Consider the following 22839-nt stretch of genomic DNA (forward strand, 5'->3'; position numbering starts at 1 on the left):
AACCCTGAAAAGAAACGTAAGAACTGCATCAACAGCACCCCTGCAGGCGGAACAGGTATTGCTCCAGAACAATGGATCTTCAAGAGGAAGCACTGGAGAATATAAATAATAATAAGATAACAATAATGATAGTAAAATATAACCATAAAATAAATGAAATGATTAAAACATATCCTTAAATGTCATGAATATAACAACAACAAAGGTAGTAGAGAAATTAGATAAATTATTAAATAGATAAAGAATAAAATAATTAAGCAATTACGAAAGTCACATAAAAGCCAGATTAAAAAGGTGTGTCTTGAACCTCTTCTTAAAGACCTCTTCATTCTCTGCAACCCTGAGGTTCTCCGGCGGGCTGTTCCACAGGCCAGGACCATAATGCTGGATTGAGGCCTCACCATGTGTTTTGATCCCTATCTGAAAACCAGATCGGTTAAAATGGAAGGCCCAAGACCATTAAAACATTTATAAACAATTAAGAGAACTTTAAAATCAATCTTGAAATGCACAGGGAGCCAATGCAGCGATTTTAAAACCGGTGTGATGTGTTTCCTCCCTCTGATTCTCGTGCCGCTGAGTTCGGTTAGTTTTAGGTATGAAAGAGACTTTTTGGGTAAACCAGAGAGCAGGGCATTACAATAATCTAAACGACTAAAAATAAAAGCATCAGCACCTTTGTGCTGCAAGAGAGAGGAATGGGCGGACATAGTAAAACCTTAGTGAGCAGTTACATTTGATAAAATAGTAGTAAAGCAAATTAAACAATGTTCATTATAATTTAACATTTTATGGTACAGAAAACCTTTATTACTTTTTAAAGTTTATGTCATAATTATTTTTTCCCCCCTGAATTTCTCATATGTGCACGCCACATACACATTTATTGTGAGTTGTCAGTTTTAAATATTTCCCAGGATGTATCACTGTCTTGTTCTCAAATGTTGTGCTTGGGTGTCAAAGTTTATCAGAGAAAACTGAAGATTCTTTTAGAATTGATGTTATTCAGCTTCATATTTGAGGTGTTCTGTTAAATATTTGAAATAAAAAACTGTTTCTGCAATCAATGAAGATTCTCTTCAGATCATTCTGACTCCTCTTCCTCTGCAGAGTTGATGAATAAAAGGAAATTCTGTGCAAACTTGATCTTTAGTCTAAAATGAGTTTTGACATCCAACAGTCTGTTGATTCCTTTTTCTTCTCAAGAAAATGTAAATTTATTTTGTTCTTTCACTTCACTTTCTATATTCTAGCCTCTGTTTCCGTTCATGCTAATGATGGAAAGAGGAAGAGTAACTTCTGCAAACTCCTCCTCATCATTTACAGGATGGAAAGCAGCACTCTTTCTCTGAAACTCTGTCTGCAGTTCATGAACTCTGTGAAGAAAGGAACCCAGAGAGAGGAGACGCCATGAGTCTGACTGCAGCACTGAGAGGATTTGTTGTTGTTCTTTGCTGGTTTGCAGGTAAAAATCTAACAACCTTAATGCTGCTGAGACCTAAAGAAACCTGGAAGCAGATATGGATGAATGGATGGATGGATGGATGGATGGATGGATGGATGGATGGATGGATGGATGGATGGATGGATGGATGGATGGATGGATGATGGATGGATGGATGGATGATGGATGGATGGATGGATGATGGATGGATGGATGGATGGATGGATGGATGGATGGACGATGGATGGATGGATGGATGATGGATGGATGGATGGTGACAGCCAGGTAACAGGGCGACACATCTTTTTTTTCAATGAGACGAGGGAGCGCGGTAAGGAAGAATGCACAGCGGACCAGGAGCGCGGAGGAGCAAGCGATCTCTCATGTGGATTATCTGGACCAGCTCGGATTATTTTCCTCATAACGGAGTATAGTATCCCAAAGAGTTCGGATGGTCCAATACGACGATCAGCAGCTTCATTGACATGTGGAACGCGTTACAGCGAGTTAGGTGGAGCCGCCTCCCACCAACGCATGAGACTGTCGAAAACTCATCTGCTTCCAGAACATTTTCTTTTTTGTTAGCAAGAATGCGGGACTTAGGTTTGAACTGTGGGTTTTTTTTAATATATTGTGGATTTTGGGAAATCGGGTTTTTGGTGTTTGAGTGTTGGGCGAAGTGTTAAATGTACTTTTATGATTTGTCACTTTAGACCTATGGACAACTTTAAATGTTGAACTCCAAACAAAACTGCATCTGTATTGTTGGGGTGGAATCAGAACACAAAGTTATTCTATTTAAAAATCTCTGATACAAAACAGAAGAAAACATCAGTTTGTTTCAATTACTTGAGGTATTATTTTAATTTAACTCAAAAAAACCTTAGAGGTTCAATAATTTTTGGTGTTCATTATTTTTAGTTGTTTGTTTTTGGACATCAGTCTTTGTTTTGGTTTATTGAAGCCGGTCAGTCTGTCAATCTTCCTCACATTTCTAAGATTTGGGATTTTGATGCCAAACTTCATGAAAATGTGAAAACTTACTTGTTCTTTAAGTGTTAACAATTTGTGTAACTGTACATTTCCCATTGTGTATAAAATCTCCACACAATAAATCTAAACATGTTTGTGATGATTTTTCTGTTACAGCAGCGCAGAGTGAAGAAGGCTGGAACGTGAGATACTACCAAACTGAAATCTGTGTGAATAAAGGATCAACTGTGATCATGAGGAGCTATTATAATTATCCAGCAGAGATAAACAGAGTAAGAACTACTGTTGAGAAAAGCTTCTGGTTCATCAGAACTGGAGCAGAACCTGTGGATCTAAAAGAAGATCCAGAATACAAAGATAGAGTGACGTACAGCAGAAATAGAAAGAGCTGTGAACTGCAAATCTATGAAGTGAGAGAGAGGGACTCTGGAGTTTATAAGTTCAGATTCATAACAAACCATGTGACTGGACGTTACACTGGAGAACCTGGAGTGAGATTAACTGTCGAAGGTAAACTCTCATCAGATCAATATTTATATCAATTTAATTGTCTAAAAGTGTTTGATGTTTTGTGACTTTTTGACCAATCAAATGTTTTTTTTAGAATTGATTGTCTGTCAGATCATTTCTTCTAAATCTGATTTATTCTGAGCTTAAAAAGCATCCAACTGTTTCCAGAGAACACAGAGAAGACTCTTCCTGAACTTCAGGGAGCTGCAGATCTCCTCTGACCTCCTTCATTGTTGTTGCAGACTTTCACTAACATCCATGTTTTCTTCATATTCCAGAGCTCCAGGTTCAGGTCATTTCCAGATCAGACCACCAGGAATATTCAGACCTTCAGCTAAAATGTTTCAACAAATGTGATCCAGATGGTTTTTACAGATATGTCTGGTTCAGAAACGGAGAAGAAACCAGATCAATGATTCTGTATAAAAACAGTCAGATGTTCCGACGCTGGACTTCTTCCACAGACAGGATCTCTTGTGCTCTGAGTTCATCAAAGATGCATCGTAGTCCTGAAGTTTGTGAGTTCACTCTGCAAAACTAAAATCTTAAACAATATACACAAACAGAAGGATCTTTATTTCTGTCTATTAGTCTCTGGGAAAGATTTCAGTTACTTTTGAATAAAAAAATGGATTTAATTTTAATACAACATTTTTTTATAAAAAAATAAATTAAAAGAAATCCGATTAAGAGTTGATGGAAGAAAAAAAATGCTTGTTTCATTTTTTTATGTTTTTGAATTGAAATCAAAAACCATAATTTGAAATTCATTTTCGTATTTAAAGACTCAAAGTTAATAAATCTAATCAGGAAACAAAAACCTTCAATGACAGAGAGAAAAGAGGAGTTTTTCAGAGCAGAAGTTTTATTCTAAAAGCTTTGATCAGACTGGGATCTTGTTGGTCTTCAGCAGTTCATCACATTAGTTTGTAGTTTTCTGTCTGGATTATCTCTAACAAACTGATGATGAACAACTGAATAATTCTCTAATTCACTTTTTAATTTACTTTTTCTGACCCACCCTTGTTCCATCTCTCCCCTCTTTCTTTATTCATCTCAAAGCGTGGTGACAGAAGGTCAGAGTTATAACCATGACAACGTACAACTCTTTTCTGGAAACTTCTGCCAGGATTTTGGTGTTTTTTTTCTTCTTGTTTCTGTGTATTTGAAATATTATATTTTATACTTACATGCTATAAAGACAAGAGATGCAAATAAGCCTGTTGGTTTAGATATTTTCATGTAAATGTTTATGAACCATTTATGAACTTCAATTTTAATTACTAATCAAATTAACTGATCTGAATTTAAAACCTTGGAGACACATTGATATAAAAATGAGATAAAATATCAGATCAGTTCTTTCTCCACACATTTTTCAGAAGCTTCTGTCCATTTCTCCTAAAAATAACTTTTATGTCCAGATCCTCCAGAAACCTCCTCTGTGTCTGTGAGTCCCTCCGCTGAGGTCCTGGAGGGCAGTTCAGTGACTCTGACCTGCAGCAGTGATGCTAACCCAGCAGCTAACTACACCTGGTTCAAGATGAGAAATTCAAACATAAAAGTTCTCTCTGTAGGTCCACAGTTTGTCTTCAGTTCCATCCAGTCCACAGATTCTGGAGAATATTACTGTAAAGCTGAGAACCAGCTGGGTTGGAAAATATCATTCTTTACACTTGAGGTGAAATGTGAGTAATTTTGTAAGTATTATTATCATTATTATTTAACTGCCAACTTGTCTTACTAGATACCTTTTAGGACCAAATCCAGATATACATTTGAATAAAAGCGTTTTGTTTGTTTTTAAACAAAAACATTTAGTTTCTCCAAACTTTCCTCTCTTTTTTCAGATGCTCCAAAAAATATCTCTGTCTCTGTGAATCCTCCTGAGATCCTGGAGGGCAGTTCAGTGACTCTGACCTGCAGCAGTGATGCTAACCCAGCAGCTAGCTTCACCTGGTTAAAAGACAACCAGAACCATCTTAATGCTGCAAATGTTTATCATCTTCCCCTCCATCAACATAAACGACAGTGGGATCTACGTGTGTAAATCTGAGAACAGACATGGATGGATCAACTCATCTGTACACGTTGATGTTCTGTGTGAGTTCTGAAAGAAAAACCTTCTGATGTTTATGATCAGAGACGTCTGCTTGTTCCGGATTTAGCTCAATGAAAACGTTTTTTTACTGATCATCTTTGAGTTTTATATATTTTCATTCTCAAGTTTTTACATTTGAATAGTTCTGCTGGCATTTTGACATGATGGGAACTCATTTGAAACCTATTTTTCCAAACTATGTAATTATAATCCTAAAAATGTTTTTACATTGTCTTGTGTTGGTTTATAGAGCTCCTAAGTGATCCTTTTTGTTTCTTTTATCACCTGAATCATTCAACCAGTTTGTTCGGTCAAGATTCTGGTCCAGGACTACTTCAGACTTAGAAATAGGGTTATTTTATTTATTTATTTCTTTGCCAAGCCCCCACATGAAACGGTCAATGTGCATTTGTGAATTTATATTACATTTTTGCTTGAATGTATATTTGTTGCATGCATTTGTAAAGCAGTCTGTGTGCATTTCCAAATTATGAGACTGAACTGGCCTCATAGATTTCTAAATTAACAAGATTTCCTATTAATGCCCATCTTATTACGTCTGACTTTACATCAAAAATTAGTTTCAGAAATCTCTCCTAAATTATTTTGTACTCATGACAACTGTTTTGTAAACCAGACACTGATTTCATGTGACCTCAAATTCTGTGTTGATACCGATGTTTTTTTGGTTTTTATCTTTTTTTTTAAGACGAGCCGGTTTAGCTCGTGTTGGGTTGCGGCGCCTTCCATCTGTGAAACCAGAGTTCAAATCCGGGCTGCTCCCTGTTCCCTTTTCTGCTGCTGTGCCAGTCCCAAGCCCGGATTAATTGAGAGGGTTGCATCAGGAAGGGCATCCAGCGTAAAACATTGTCAAGTTAACCATACAACTCATTCTCAACTGAGAGGTTGTTTCGCTGTGGCAACCCCTGATGGGAAAAGCCGAAAGAGAACGATGATCCTTTTTTTTTAAGACACAGACTTACTTTTAGCAGATAATGTTACCCACCACAGCTGATTTCCAGTCAGTTTTGTTTTAAGTGTCTAAAGACACAAGACAGGAGAGTTGAACCCTCAACCAGCTAATTGCTAGATGGCTGCTCAACCAACTGAGCTACACCCCTTTACATCTTCACCTAGACTCTAAGTTCCAACTTATAAGACATCAGTTGCTCCAGTAAAAGACAGTTTGTAAATATGCCAACATTAATGCAGTTCTTAAGGTTTTCTTTGTTACTTTGATCAATGTGTTTTTCTCTAGACGCTCCAAGGTTTCCGTCCGCCTCCATCAGTGGGTCTGGACAGATCCTGGAAGGAGATTCAGTGACTCTGACCTGCAGCAGTGATGCTAACCCAGCAGCTAACTTCACCTGGCTCAAGGAGAACAAAGACTCTCTGAAATCAGAAGAACAAATGTTCACCATCAGTGACATCATAGCAGAAGATGGAGGGCTTTACATCTGTGTGGCTCAGAACAAACTGGGGCAGCAGAACGCCACTGTTCAAGTGTCGGTTGGATCAGGTAAGTTAATAATGGCGTCTACGTGACAAAAGCTGCCATGCTGCTGAATTCAATCACTTTACCATGACGTTCCAGACTTCACTGTAGAATCTTTGAACTGACTGAACTTTTGATGAGCTCAAATTAGTCTGTCCCACTTTCTCTTTGGAACTAGAAAAGTTTCATACAGGAAGGCAAAACTGTCCTTTGATTGATGTTCTGGGGAATTGTTGGTGTTAAATAATCAATGATCATAAAGGTTGTAAATGTGAGTGTTAGCCCAGCTAATGTCTGTACCCAGCTGGGACCTTTCTGTGTGTAGTTTGCATGTTTTTTCTTCTCCATGTGTGGGTTTTCTCTGTGCAGGACGACTTCCTTCCACGGTAAAACTATACATCTTAGGTTAGTTAATGTCTTTAAATTGTCACTAAGTGTGACTGTCAGTTTGTGATTGTATGTCTCTGTCTGGCCCTGCAGACCATCCAGAGTGAACCACTGACTGTATCAGAGAACTGGACTGAGTCAGTGTTGAGTCATCCATAGAAAATGGTTTCATTCTGGCTCCAACCAGATGAAGTCAATTCACTCGGTACAATCACTCCAACTTATAGGTTTCCAGCTCTCACTGGACTGCTTGATGGTAACAGCCTAAACCAGGTGTGTTCAGTCAATCAGGATGTGGAATCACTTGAGTCAGCTAATAAGCAGCAAGCTGGTCATGGACGACTAGAAAACAGGCAGTTATGTGGCTCTTGAGGACCAGGGTTGACCAGTCCTGCTTTAGAGTAACCCATTAACTTATGAAGCATGTTTCTGGACTGATGGAGGATGCTGGAGTCCCCAGAAAACCCACGCATACATGGGGAGAACATGCAAACTCCACACAAAAATAACGATCCCAGCTGGGATCAGAACCAGGGTCTTCTCACTGTGAAGACAGATCACTAACCGCTGCAACCCTCACCATAACTAGGATTTTTTTCAACTTTAGATCTATCCCACTTGTTCCTCAGGTTCAGTGGGTTTAGTTGCTGCTTGGTCGATCCCTGCTGTTCTTCTGACTCTCATGTTCTTGGCTGTTTTATTCCTGAAGGTCTTCAGGTGAGTGGATCACATCCTGCAGGATTAAAGTCTGATTTAGTCACATCATGTATAATTTGATCATTTCCTCTGTGTAGAAGGAGATCCTCAGAAGAACCTTCAGTGATCAGGAGTCAGGATGAAGATGCTCAGGTCTTCTTTCTCCACACATCCTCCTCCCTGATCTTTCATTCTGTCTTTTGTGATCATTTTTTAAAATAACATTCCAGTTGTTGTGTTTTTCTTTAACTTTCATTTTAAATTGGTTTAAAATGAAAAAGTTTCTGTTTGGAATTTAAAAAGTTTACAACGTCTGTTTAATTTTATTGCAGTTTTGCTGCAAGGGAAATGTTCCTTCATCTTTCCAAACTATCACCAAACAAGTCTGTATTCAGACTGGAAAAGGTCGTTGGTCCGGACCGAGTCCGCTTAATTTGGTCCGGATTAAGTCCTGAACCTTGTGTTTAGTCTGTGTTCAGACTACCATCAAGCGGACTTTCTTGTTCTGGACCAAAGCTTGTAAACAAAACCACATGACTAAAGACATTCACCAGGAATTGTTAGGGTGGGGCAAAGTAACTAGAGAAAGAATGATGGACGTCCTGTACTTTACAATCCTTGTCAGGACAGTTCATTCAAACTTTATATTTCACTGATAATTTTGAACATCTGCATCAGGAACAACACTTTTTATTGCTACCTTGGTACGGTTGAGGCGTGCAGCAAGGCCGTTACTGAGGTGACGGCTAAGAAGAGACGCTGATAAGTGTTTATGACGTATAGATTGTTGGGAAAACCGTGAGAAGCAACGTGTATCAGCTTAAAAGTAGCTTTAATGAGTCTGAATTCATGCTACCAAATTTCTGCGACTTTACCTACTCTGTTTACATCCCATCCCATAATTCCCGGCTAGGATGTCTGTTTTAGTCAAGTTGTTCTGCTCTGAGCACAGAGCCTATTCAGATGGAGAAAAACTCAGAGCGAACTGGATCTCCTCTTTGATTGGAAATGAACTGAGACCACCTCCAAAGATGGGTCAGAGAGCAGTTCCTGGTCCTGGACCAGAGTCCACTTGGGTGTTTTCAGACTGAAGATTTGTTCCAAATTATCAGGGAACCAAACTCTGGTTCACTTGAAGCAAACCAAGTGTGTCCAGTCTGAATCCACCCATTCTTATGATTCTTTTTGTCAGAGAACCTTTTAGGGTTTTATTTGAAGGTTCTTAGAAGAATCATCCAAAGCTATATATTGATTCAATTAACATCAACTTGGTTCTTAAAGTATTTGATTCAAAAATCTCATTTGTTTTTCAGAAACTTGAAGGTTCGGGGCGTGACGGACTGACCTCCAGACATCCAGCAGAGGATCAGGTGGAGATTCAGTACGCCACCGTGACCTTCACCAAGAGGCAGGAGGATCCTCTCTACTCCAACATCAATCCAGTCAAAGCAAAGAGAAGACGGGACAGTCATGAGGACAAAGAGGACGTGGTCTACAGTGTGATCACATCATCCAGTAATCCAGTTGATGGAATGAATCGTCTGTATGAAATAAAAAAGTTTTCTCCTTTATAATCCAGACACATCTGTATGTTAATCTGCAGCTTCAGTCCAGGAAATGTACGGTATTTACAGCAATGTCTTCTTTGAAAAAAGATCATATTCAGTTTTAAATGTGTCTTCTCTGCATCAAAAAGTATTTTTCATGGCCAAAATAGCTGTTGTGTTTGCATTTGCATTTTATAATGTTTTTACATTCTTTATCTTAAGTAGGCTTATTGGATTGCACTTTTGTGTTTTCTTATAGATATCTAAATGTACCTACAGAAATGTATTTTTTACTCAATATTTTTTAGATATAAATGCAGCATTTAAAATAAAAGTTATGAGAAAAATAAACCTTTTAATAACTGTTATAGAACAAAGGAAATCCAATCAAAGATGTCTAATGTTGGTTTTAATGTTCATATTAATCTATACTCTAACCTATGGACTGTTCACAGAGAAACCCCCAGACAGAAAGAGACGTCTGTGGTGATCAATCATGTGTGTAATTAACACACATGTGGAAGACAAAAACAAAATTATTGTCAACCAAGAGATGATTGACAGTGACTCTGATTTAATAAACTTAACTGCTGACATTAAGAGGAAAAGAACTGTTTCAACACAGAGAGGAAGCTCATAGCCCTGGAAGTTTCTAAATATTTAATATTGTTTCAGTCTGTTAATCTATGTTTAAATACTTCTTGTATTTGTAATCTTTGAAACACAAGGTTTTATACAAATTGAGAAAGAACAGAGTGGAATCATTCCAGTTGCATTTAAAAAGAGAAGCTTAGACACTTCATGGGTTTTCTTTTCTTTTCCTCTGGTTCCACTAGAGGCAGATTGTAATTCAACATTTGAGAAGCTCAGCCAATCCTAAGTGAGAGATGGCACAGAGGCATTTCTTTAGAAAATAAAGAAAAGTATTTCCATTCACTAATCGGTTTCCACAGCAGAAATAGTAGCTAATTCAGTCACTCTACAACGGGTGGAGGAAGTAAGACCGCTCTGAGATCTAGTTTGCTCAGACTCCAGTTCATTGTTAGTGTAGCACTGTGTGATTTAAAAAGTCATTAAAACAGTTGCCCCCCATTTAATTTCATTTTGATCTCTGAAATAATCAGTAACATTACTGTTAGAACTACTTAAACTGTCAGTTTGTGTTTAAAAACGGTTTTGGCCAATGCCTAATTTCGCCAGCAGAGGGCGCTCGGTGCTCTATAGATCAGTAGCAGACCAGCAGAAGAAGTCAAGTGAATACGGGTTGAATGAGTCAGCGGAATGTGACCAAGTGCGCTCTTTTTGATGTTGTAGATTTTGCAGGTTTTTTTTTTCAAAATTAAATATGTTGCACAATGAGTGAGTTGACCCATCATTCTGAACCGTGTAACATTAGTATCGAAAGTTGTTATTCAGAATGTAGACCACATATTTTTCATGTTCATTTGCATTAATAGACTAAAATCTGTTGGCAGTGTAGTTGCATTTATGTGCAGTCGAAAACATAAAATTTAGCAGCCAATAGGACTGACATTGATGTGTGTGTCATGGCTGGGCACACCCATCCATGGATCAGGACCCCCCAGGACAGTCACTACCTGATCATTTTACTTTGACACTTGGTTCTGTTGTGGGCTAAAATTAACCTGCAGCTTTAATGATATAAAAAACTGTATTTTGGAATTTCTGTCTTTATATTTTTATTTTATATCATAGAAAAAAACTACCATGTAGTATTTGCTCGAGCCAGAACACACAGCAGTAAATGTTCAAATGATTTCTTTTCAGTAATGTCTTTATTTCTTTTTATTTCGACACAACAACAAAAACAATCGATCTTGCACAAATTGTAATACAACAGAACAGAAGGAAGAAAACTTGTTTTTCTGCCTCTTACATTTTTTTGGATAAACATCATCAGAGTAAAAATGTGTGCTTGCAGCAGGTGGCGCCAGAGTACCAATACTTTGCAGGATGCAAAGTATTGGTACAATCAAAAAGACCTGTAAAGTAGCATCTGAGAAGAGAAAAAAAAACAAGACATCTGCAATCATTCTGGGGGAAAAAAAGAATCAGAAAAACAAAAAGGCAGGCTGTTTGAATCGAATTTATTTTCTTATGTTTACTATTTGGGGAAAAAAACAATACAAAAACTCTGGGATGCAGACTTGATCAGCAGTGAATGATTCCATATTTACCAAAGACATTTGTTCCTTGATATTTCAGTGAGGAAGTTTTTCACTGCTAAATAGTAACACACTTTATCTGAGAATGTCTTTGTTTTTATCTCAACATTGTTCCTCTTAAAGTTTTCCATGAAGACAAAGCTGCTGAAAAGCAGGAAAGAACTGTTGGATGTTTGTTTGCAGCAGATGTGGAGATGATGAGAAACACTGGAGATCATTGTAGTCATCTGCTGCTCTCCATCCTTTCTCATCTTTAAAATGGGCTTAAAATCTCCTCTGAAGCTGGTCTGTGGTTAATGGACATGTTCAATAGCTCAGTGTCTGCCCTGAATCTGGAAGGTTGTGAGTTCAAATCCCTGGCAGAGTGATACTAAAGATTCTAAAAATAGGACCTAGTGCCTCCCAGCTTGACACTCAGCATTAAGGGGTTTGATTGGGGGGTCTAACCCTAGTGGATCTGCAGCTCACTGCTCCTGGGGAGTTGGAAGCTAAGGTACACCCCTAGATCTGTGACAGCCAATGGGACTTCAACTGTATCCTGATGTTCCATCAACAGTCTGCTTCCACTCTGTTCATTGGTTCCCACAGACACACCTGTCACTCACAGCCTCTCAGGTATGTGACGTGCTGCATCTCTCAACACACGACTGTATTCTCTGCATTTGAACACAGAAACAGGACTTCAACCACAAACTCATCCATGTTTGAGTCTCAGAGGCCAAACTGGAGTCCAGATGCTGCGTCTGTTCAGCTCTCATTACACAAACTTTGTGAAGCTGCCTGTCGTTCTTTTGTTTCTCCAGTTGTGTTAATCATTAGAAATCATTTAGGTGTGTGAGGGTGTCACCTTATGTTACACACTCCCTTCACCCATGAGCAAACCGACACACAGAAGGTGTCATCAGCCAAACCACCAAAGATTATGGACTTATTTCATGAACGTCTTTCTTTATTACAAATAGTCTTAAGTTTGCAACCTTCAGTTCCTGTTTTAAGGAAGGAAATGAGGTCAGCGGTCTGTCCCCAATAACAATAATAATAATAATAATAATAATAATAATAATAATAATAATAATAATAATAATAATAATAATCGATTTTATTTAAAGTGCCTTTCATGAAACCCAAGGACACTGTACAGACAAAGGTTAAAAATTGACATTAAAAGCACAGTAAATAAAAAATCAAAATCAAAAGTGAAACACGATCGGAAGGCAGAAATAAACAAATGATTTTTGAGTTTAGATCTAAAAGTTGGAGGATAATCTATGTTATGGAGATCAGGAGGGAATTCCAGAGTTTGGGAGTAGAGCAGCTGAAGGCTCAGCTTCCCATGGTGAGTCGGGCTGGAGGAACAGAGAGCTGAACAGATGGGGAGGACTGAAGAGAACGAGGGGGGGTTTTGATATGGATGAGGCCAGAGAGATAAGGAGAGGCCAGGTTATGGAGGGCCTTAAAGGTGAACAGGAAGAGTTTGAATGGGAATTTGGAGGTTATGGGGAGCCAGTGCAGTTGGTGGAGAACTGGGATGATATGACTGAAGGATGGGGTTCTGGAGATGATGCGGGCAGCTGAGTTCTGGACCAATTGAAGATTATTGAGGGTTTTTTGAGGGAGAAAGGAGGAGGGAATTACAGTAATGTAAACGGGAAGTGACCAGACTGTGAACCGAGACAGAAGCAGAGGGGACAGTGAGAGAGGGGCGTAGATGATTTATGTAACTTAAATGGAAATGGGCTGACCGAGTAATGTTATTGATGCGGGACTGAAAAGATAAGGAGTTATCTAGGAAGACACCCAGACTCTTCACCTGAGGGGAGGGGGAGACAGAAGCTGAGTCGATAGAAAGAGTAAGACTTGTGGCTTTGGAGAGGGTGGATTTGGAACCTAGCTCGGTTTTATCACTATGCGCCTTCTTCCTTTAAAAGCGGCAGACCAAACTTACCTCCAGTTTAACAGTTTGCCCTAGTCTTTAGTTTAGTGTAACCTTTTTAAAATAACTATAAGTTTTTTCTCTCTTCTATAAAACCCTTTCCTGCCTTCTGTTGTTTACCTTTTGGTCTATCCCTTCAGGGGTCGCCACAGCAAATCAGCTTTCACCAACCCGCACAGGTGGTTTTTGGCAGAGATTTTCCTCCTTTCCTGACACAACTCTCTCTAAGCATTCATCTTTATTGGTTCAAAACATGTTTTCTTTCTGCACAATGTGTCCTTCAATGTTAAAAAGATTCCTTCAGCAGATAAGAACAAGTCCTTAACCCTTGTGCCATTTTAGATGACCCCCCCCTTACATTGAGGTGTTCTCCCTACCATGACAAAGGTGGATAAAGGTGGAAAGAGTTCATGTAATCCATGGACACCAGTGAAGATCACAAATCATTGAAGAAAAAAGGTTCGGAGCACAGTCTAGTGGGTCTAGATGACCCAAATCCCAATGTTAAAGTGCCTAGGATAACAGAAGGGTTAAAGCATGAAGACAGAATTTTTGATGAGATCTTCCAGGTTTTTAGAAAAGCTGTAAAGAAAAAAATATATAATTATTCTAACAAGTTTGATAGTAAATAGGTGGTTATTTTTTCTTCTAAACTCACATTTTAAATTTATTTCTTAGGATGAGCAGGAACACAGGTAATCATATGTGCTCGGGCCAATCTTGACCTCAGCATATCTGCTCATTCCCCTCATTTGCACAGTCTGGAGCGCCCCCTTTGGCTCTAGCCCCCGGAGCAATGCACTGGTGGTTTCCCCCTTCCTCATACCCTGTGCTTCCACCTTGTTTCTAGTTATGTAAAGGCTCATTCAGTCATGCTTTACATTCAGAGAATGCAGTCATGTGTTGAGAGACGCGGCATGCCAGATACCTGAGAGGATGTGAGTGACAGGTGTGTCTGTGGGACACGCTAACCCAGAGGAACCAGGATGTAGTAGAACATCAAATACTCTGGACTGAGTTCAGTTGACGTCCTATTAGTTGTTAACCACCAGGTGTGTGAACAAATTTCACAGACCTGCCCTGAGGATCTGCCCTGAGCCGCTTAACTTGTAAATGACAAAATAATTTGTTAGGGGACTGAAAGCCAAAATAACAAGACCATAAAAAAAAAAGAAACTTCATTCATAAAAGCTACAATAAAATAGAGAGAAATTTAAAAAAAAAAAAGATTAGACTCATAGACATAAAACCTGGTAAAACCTAAATGACAAACTTGAAAAGTGAAGGGCTTAAAATGTGTCCGTACCTCCGAACTGGAGAGTGTGAACTTCTGCCCAATGTCTCTACTGACCACAGATCAGCTTCAGAGTAGATTTGAAGCCAATTTTCTAGCTGAGAAGGGATGGAGAGCAGCAGATCACTGCATTGTGTTTTACATTATCTAGACATCTGCTGCAAACTAACATCCATCAGTTCTGTCCTGCTTTTATGCTGGTAAATATGGAATAATCCATGGATATCCTTGCAGATTAATTCTGCATCCTGGAGTCAAATTAATGGTACACCTGCACCACCTGCTGATACACTATGGCTTTGCCTCTTTCACATGAAGTTACAGAATTATTTAGAAACAAATTGGATCATTTTTAAAGATTTGCAGTTCCAACCAGTTGTTCCATTTTTAATATGAAGTCTTTTCGTAATGGCCGCTGATGTTACTGTAAGAACCAGCTTCAGCAGTCACAGCCCCAAGTTTGTGTCGTCTGGTTTTTATGGCTCTGCAGTACTTCCTCCTCCCCACAGGTGTCGCAGTTGACAGATGCAATGACACTGGTGCTTTGGCGGGGGTGTGGGAGTGACCGGACGCTCCCCCTCTTTTTACATTTCATCATCCACCACAGTAGAACATAAACACACACCTGAGCACAGTAGCAGCTCAACTTTGCACTAATAGTATGTGTGACAGATTGATATGCTTTACATGTGTTTGTTTGCCAAGTATTATAACAGTATCTTAGCTGTTCCTAGCACTGCGGTTTTCTTTACTGAGAGGTCTGAGGTCTTTCCAGGTATCTGTTGTAGCCACTCCTCCAGCTTGGGGGTTACTGCCCCGAGTGCTCCAATTACCACAGGCACCACTGTCACTGTCACCTGAGTCCCTGGTATTTCTGTAGTTTCTCATGTTCCTTCTTCCTGATGTTTCCATCGCTTGGCACTGCCACATCCACCACAACGGCTTTCCTCTGTTCTTTATCCATGTAACGAAGATCTCCTTCGTTACTTTATTAAAGTTATAGGTATGGTACGTGGACACACAACATTTTAAAAAGTAACATTTAAAACAGGAATAAATGGCACATTTTATAGGTTTGAATAAGGGTTTAATTGGGTTTGCATGATTTTATTTTTCCTGTGTGGTGTGTAGATGAATTGGCAGCTACCCGGGAATTAGGTTAAGGTGTGACTGAAAGATGTACTCACCTGTGTTTCTTTCCCAGTGTGCTCCAGCAAAACCCTTCCCCTAGGAACAGAGCTATATTTAAGGTTCCGGGAGAATCCATTCAGAGGCCTAAGGGGGGGAAGTCATTGTATTTGGGAGATTTTTGTTGTTTTAATGTTTCTACTTGATCTTTTAAATTAGAGTAATAAAGATTAATTGGATTTTAGAATTTATTTAAGGAATTTAGAATAAAGAATTTAGCCTTTTTATATGAATTGTAGATTTCAGTAAAGGTAAACCTCCCTCCAGTAAGGAGGAGATGGTATGCTTAATTAGTATTTAAACCACCTGTAATTTGAGTGGCGAGCCCCCCTTAGTTAAGACGTTTTTACACCCGACCACTCCTTTCTGGATTTTTCCAACTGCACAAGTGGATTTGTATCTCCATAGAACAATGGAGGATAGAAAAGGGAAGGGAAACTGGGATGAGATAACAGCAGACAGATTAGACACAGTCCATGCTTAATATGTACAGATGGATCTAAAGACCCTGAAACAATGAGAACTGGTTTTTCTTTCCCTACATTGGACAAATATGTTGGAGGTAAGACGTCAAAGGATCTTTCAGTTTTTGCAGTTGAAATGTTGGCAATATCATATAGTTTACACTGGCTAGAACAGAACAGAATTGGGGATGGTATGATTTGTTCGGATTCATTGTCAGCTTTGATATCTCTGAAGTCATACTATTCTGAGAGCAGATCAGATATATTATATGAAATTTATGAGAGTTTGATCAGGTTGGCAAATTTGCAAATTTGAAAATAAACATTAGATTTATGTGGGTACCAGCCCATAGGGGGGTGGAGGGAAATGAAATGGCTGACTTCCTGGCAAAAAGGGCATTGAAACGGGGAATAGAGATAGAAATTCCATTAGGTAGAATGGGAATTAGGGCAATTATTAGGAGGCGTATTATGGAAGAATGGCAGACACAATGGGAAAGGGAGAGGAAAGGTCGACATTTATTTAGTTTTCAGGACAAAGTAGGGAGAGGTATGAATGTCAGAGTAGACACCAGAGATCGCTGCATAATATCACGGTTGAGGATGGGATACACTGGTTTAAATAATACATTGCATCTGATAGGGAAACATCCAACTGGTTTGTGTGAGTGCGGGAAAGGGGGAAGAGTCAGTGGAGCATGTTCTATGTCAGTGTGAACTGTATAGGGAGGAAAGACGACAACTGGAAAGTAGGGTACAGATGATAGAGGGTGAACAACTGACTTTAAAGAAGCTGCTGGGAGGGGAGGAGAATTTAAATGGTGCAATTATAGTTTTTTTGAAAAGAACTAGGTTATTGAGGAGAATTTAGTTTTTTTTTTCTTTTCTTTTAGTTAAACTTGGTTAGGTAATCCTCACTCTGACCCACACTCCAACACAGTAGGTGGCGGTAATGCACCTTCACGTTAGTGCCTCCCGCCAATAAAATCACAAGAAGAAGAAGTGGCGAGCACCCCCTTGCGTTTGTGAATGTGTTGGAAAAATAAATATCTTTATTAATTTAACCTGACCACGGAGAACTTCCTACAGTTCTCAGTGGTCATGTTAAATTAATAAAGATATTTATTTTTCCAACACATGCGAGTGCAGGCAGGTTGGAGCGGGTGGAGGAAAGTGTCAGGAGTGTTGTGTGACAGAAGAGTGCCAGCAAGACTCAAAGGAAAGGTGTACAAGACAGTGGTGAGACCAGCTCTGCTCTATGGGTTAGAGACGGTAGCAGTGAGACAGAGACAAGAGGCTGAGATGGAGGTAGCAGAGATGAAGATGTTGAGGTTCTCCTTAGGAGTGACCAGGTTAGACAGGATAAGGAACGAGTACATCAGAGGGACGGCTCATGTTGCCTGTGTTAGCGACAAAGTCAGAGAAGCCAGACTGAGATGGTTTGGACATGTTCAGAGGAGGGATAGTGGATATATTGGTAGAAGGATGTTGGAGATGGAGCTGCCTGGCAGGAGGGCAAGAGGACGGCCAAAGAGGAGATACATGGATGTCTTAACAGAGGACATGAAGTTGGCTAATGTTAGGGTACAAGATGTCCATGATAGAGTGAGGTGGAAAAGGATGATTCGCTGTGGCGACCCCTGATGGGAAAAGCCGAAAGAGAAAGAAGACTGAGAACTTCCTACACTCCCACTGCTCAAAGGCCAGCCGGTGACAATCCACCACTACAATGTCTGGTTGGTTCTCCATTCACAAAATGCTACTCACAGCCCAGATTCCACATTGCAGCCACCTGCTGTTAGTTCTGGATGAAGACTAAATCTGACACAAACCAGTGTAGGAAAAAATCTGTCGCTTTGAGATTTCTTCCATGCGTGTTCTTAAGTCGGGAGAATGACCAGAAAATGCGTACGGAATAAAATTAAGAATTTTTATTGTCCCTAACAAAGAGCACTGAAACAAAATAAAACAGATCATCTGAGTTCCCAAATCCAATGCCTGCAAAACGTAAGAAGTTACATTCCGAATTACAAGAGGCTGTCTGAGAACAAAAGAACTTCCTTGAGTGCAGACTTTTAAACATGTGGTCAGGATCTCCTCCCCCGGAAGCATGATGGCGGCCGAAGCGCCTCTGGCCGCTCGGATTGGCTGACAGAGGAGGCCGCCTACTTCCTTCAGTCCATACTTGGAATCACAGCATCTGGTCTCTGCTCCCCATGTGGTCCACTAAAGGCGGCAGGAACTTTCACCGCAGGCAGTCGGTCATAAAGCTTTGTTCTCCACATGTGAACTGGCACCTGAAGCGGTTCCCACAGATTGAATCAGTTCCAGAGATGGTTAATTTATGGTCCATGTCAGACCTACAGCAGGGGGATGAGCTTGGAGCTGAAGTCAAAACCTTCTCACATATGCAACTTAAGGATGTACCTTCAAAGTTCAAAGGACGGAAACAACACACACTAATAAAACTAAACTTCAGTGAGACAGAAAAATGTAATACAATGAAGACAACAAATATATATTCCTTCACCAGGAAGTAAATGTTGCAGCAAACCTCCAATTTACTGAAAAATACATTTTTGGTTTTCATTCAACTACTTCAGAAAGTAAAATTGGAAACAGCCAAAAACTCCATTGTGAAATCAAGAAATGGAAATTTTATGATTTATTGGGGGGGGAAAGAAACCCAAAACCATTTCACCCCAACCCTATAAGACACATATGATTTAAGTGCAAAAGGGCTTTAGAATATAAAGTATAATACTAAGTAAATTTTCTCAATTACTTATAAAGTGTTAAAATATCATCATGATTTGTTTTTGTATGCGTTTGTGTGTATTAAATAGAACCATAGTAAATTTCTTCAGCCATTCAGTTCATGTCAATCTCATATTGTCGACATATATTCATGAAATAATTGACAAAGTCATTTCAGAATCCCCGAATCTGTTCTACTGAGCAGAATTGTTGATGTATTTTTTTCCTTAATCTCAAATAAATAAATAAATGTAGATGATAGCTCAAAGAAAATTACTCATCAGTAACTATTTGTTTACATGAATATTCTTCTGAAGAGCCTCGATGAGTCAGATTACCTTAACTCTTGCCCTCTACTCTTGACTGCTGTCACTTCCTTTACGTTTTAGTTCAGGAATTGAACATCTGAGGAGAAACAGACTTGGCAGTCTTCTCCTAGAATGGATTGATCATCGCAAAGACAAAAACCACGGGCACCTGCAGTCCAATATTAACGGCGTGCCATTTTCCCAAAGCCAAAGCCCCTAAAACCAATCCTCCCATTGTTGCCAGAGTTCCCCACCAAGAGGAGGACCTTCCAGCTGCAGCCACCACCCCCCCAACAGACACCCCAGCTGTAGCAACCACCCCCAGCAGCGCTCCAGCCCCCGCCCCCTCACTCAGAGCTGGGGCCAAAACTACTTGTCCCGTTAGTAAACTTCCGGCCAGTGATGCTGCCCCTGCTATGACTTTAGCCTCCCCAGCTCCTTGCCTCACCAGGGCCCCCCCAACTGTAGCCCCCAAACCCAACTGACACAGTTTGGCCACAAAGAAGGCTGCATTCAGAGCTTCCAGAGACGACTGGAGGTTTATTCTGCTGGTAATGTTCTCTCTGCTTTGGCTCCGCCCCGCTGCTCTCATCTTCTTGGCGTCCATCAGAGCCGCCTGCCCAGCCTGCAGAGTGAGCATGGCGATGACAAAGGTTGCTAACATCCCCATACATCCAACCAGCATCCAAAACTTGAAGTTGGAGGACCTTAGAAGAAAGTACGCGATGACTGCAACTAAAGCCAAAAGTGCTATAAGCACGGCCTGGTGGTCTCCATAACCAAACATGCCAAACCCTGAAGTTACTATGGCAACTACTGTCATGGGTATTCCAGAAAAAGCCAGAAAGTCAACATGCTTGACCACCACGGTGTTGATCCAGTCTTGGATGGTTCTCTGCTGCATCTCAGCTTCTTCCTTCTCCATCTTCCTCCTCTCCAGCTCCTGCCTTTCCCTTTGCTCATAGGCTTGTGTTTTGCTGTAATCCATTGCGTTGATGCCGCCTCCTTTCTCCAGAGTCAGGATCCTCTGCTCTATCTGCACTGCCGCCCGTTGTCTCTGCTGCCACTCAGCCATCTCAATCTGCTCCCTTTCCCTGGAACTGACCTCTGACCCCAGACTAGAGCATGCTTCTCCTTGACTCCAGAGGATCTTGAACAGAAAGCTAAGAGGAGGTTTGAGGACTGTAAAAAGGCTCAAAGTCCAAAACAGTCCAACCATGCTGTACCTATTTACAATCCATTCAACAGTGGCCCCAAAGGTAGCTCCACTTAATGTGGTTCCAAAGGCACCGGCGATCCCCACAGATACCCATAATCCGGCAGACGGTGTGAGGGAGGCCCCGCAGTTTTTCAGGCCCACAAACACTGAAGCCACCACTGCAGCCAGAATCACACCGACTATAACCGACGTCATCGCTGTCGTCAGCGCTGCGGCGCCCAAGAGAGTGCCGAGACCCAGAGGACCCACCGTCACCACTTCCTGCATCACAGGAGTCAGTGGACCTTCTGCGGTCAACACCAGGAGGATCCGGTCTACTGGATCTTCAGTGACTCCCAGTATGCAGCCTCCTAACGCTCCCAAAGCAAACCCCAGGACCGCCTCCTTTAGCTTGTTCACATCTCCTAAAACAGAAAAAACACATTCAGTTTGATCATTTGCTGCTTTTGAACATCTTCTCTCTAAATATCAGTTTAAACCACAATTCAGAGACAGACTTACTCGTGACAACTTAGAAGTTAAGACTTTTATTGGATAATGGATGGCTATTTTTCCTATTTATTTGATTGTGTATTTCTATTCATCTTTGTGTAACATTGATAAATCAACATTTGGTTACCATTTTATTGACTGAGCAGGTAAAAAATAAAAGCAGCGTTAATGTTAGTTAACCTGATCAAAAAGTTACTTTAGGAGTTTGCTGTTGTGCAAAGAAAACCTTTTTAAAAAGTCCTCATTTTAACAAAGACTTAGATTGTAATTTGGTCAAAATTGTCTCTCAATTAAACAATAATCTATAATTAAACCAATACATTTATTAGTTTAAGATACTTCAACCAATAAATTAACAACTTTAAAGTAACAAAATGTCTTTAATAGCAGAAACCAAATCAATTCAAAATGGAGGCAGTTCAGTTCCAAATAAGCCAAACTGAAGACGGTTAAGACTCAAAGTTTATTTAATGTCCTGGATGTTCAGTCTGTTGACCGATGGGTCAGAATTTAATGTTCAGCGGGATTTCTGATTATTCAGTTTTTCATTCTTTGTCATTTTAAATGTGTTCATTTATTTAGTATTTGTTGTATTTTGCAGTAAAAAGGAGCTACCGTTTCTTCATCATCTAAGGCGGAAACAGTAGAAAACCCCCTGCAGACGTCTGTGTACAAAACAAAAAAGCTTGAGGTCCTCAACACAACCTGAAGGACACAGAGTTTGACTGACTGCTGTTCCTTTTCTTAATCTGAACCCATTTTTGAACAGTTGAAATATGCCGGGAAAAAGTTTAGGTTTCAGAAAACCTGAAATAAGAACCAAAGTACAAACCACCATCTCGTTGGTGTTCCCTCTTCCAGAAGGACCCCCCCATAAACTCCCATAAACTCTACCTGGTTATGGCTTTTGATCAATGACACAAAGATTAGGCTGAGATGAGGTTTTTTGGATCAATATTGTTAAAATAATGTTTTAGAGCATAAACAAGATCAGAAGAAAAAAATACAGAGATGAACTGAACTCTGGGTAATGTAGTTATTAATCAGTTTTTAAAAGATGTTTAAACAGAAAGAAAAATGCTTACAAAGGCACATCCAGGTGAAACTAAACTAAACGTTCCTCCATCTGGAATTTGAAAATTCATAATTTAATTTAGAAAAAGTTCAAATCACAAATGAAACTAATATTGAGGTTTGATTTAAAACGTTACAAACGGGGGGTTGAAATGAGTTGATTTGTGTTCCTCTATACTAAACTGCTCTGAATCGCCTCAGGCAACGGGTGATGCACCTGCAGAGTCACGCTGCCAACCGACCGGTTAGTCGGGTTTAACCAGCAGCGTGCTGCCACGATGTATATCTGCCTACAGCAGTGTGTCACAGAAAACGTGAAGCTGGAAAAGAATTGATTTGAAAACATTAAATCCCCAAAACAGAGAAAACATCACTTATGAAGAAGACTAATGTGTGACATTGTTAGGTAGAGTCATGAATCCTCCATGGTGACTAAGAGGAGGGATAACTGGATTTAAAACGTTTTCAGAGTCTTACCGGGATTCTTTTGCTTCATGTTGTCCACAGCTTAGCTGCCCCTGTGAGGAAACTTCTGGATTTATTTCTTCAGGCTCCTGAAGTCTCTGACAGCTGCCGTTCAGAACACAGTGTGACTGAAACTGCTTTTTTGTTTCTCTGTGACGGCCCACATCCAACACCCCCCATGCTGGTTCATCCTGTGTTTCCTCCCTCCAGAGGCGCCTTCTTATCTGCAGGATCTCTGCAACACAGGTCTCCAACTCGCTGAGCCTTTCTAGAATCCATTCAAGAT

General features: G+C 40.0%; 2 protein-coding genes across 2 annotated transcripts; one reads left to right on the top strand and one right to left on the bottom strand.

Annotated features, from left to right (window-relative positions):
- Nucleotides 1-4825: 4825 nt before the first annotated feature.
- On the top strand, nt 4826-9773 carry LOC105356883 (B-cell receptor CD22). The gene is made up of 5 exons (XM_020706733.3): nt 4826-5050; nt 6307-6567; nt 7560-7647; nt 7725-7779; nt 8940-9773. Exons 1-5 carry the CDS (start codon nt 4933-4935, stop codon nt 9198-9200), a joined length of 783 nt encoding a protein of 260 aa, XP_020562392.3. The 5' UTR covers nt 4826-4932; the 3' UTR covers nt 9201-9773.
- Nucleotides 9774-18154: 8381 nt separating this feature from the next.
- Nucleotides 18155-22748, bottom strand: LOC101165865 (uncharacterized). The gene is made up of 2 exons (XM_004065588.5): nt 22566-22748; nt 18155-20926 (listed from the first exon to the last, which is right to left on the bottom strand). Exons 1-2 carry the CDS (start codon nt 22582-22584, stop codon nt 19431-19433), a joined length of 1515 nt encoding a protein of 504 aa, XP_004065636.1. The 5' UTR covers nt 22585-22748; the 3' UTR covers nt 18155-19430.
- Nucleotides 22749-22839: the final 91 nt, after the last annotated feature.

The sequence above is a fragment of the Oryzias latipes genome, chromosome 1 (genome assembly GCF_053564925.1).
Source record: "Oryzias latipes strain Hd-rR chromosome 1, Olatipes_Hd-rR_3.1".
NCBI lineage: Eukaryota > Metazoa > Chordata > Actinopteri > Beloniformes > Adrianichthyidae > Oryzias > Oryzias latipes.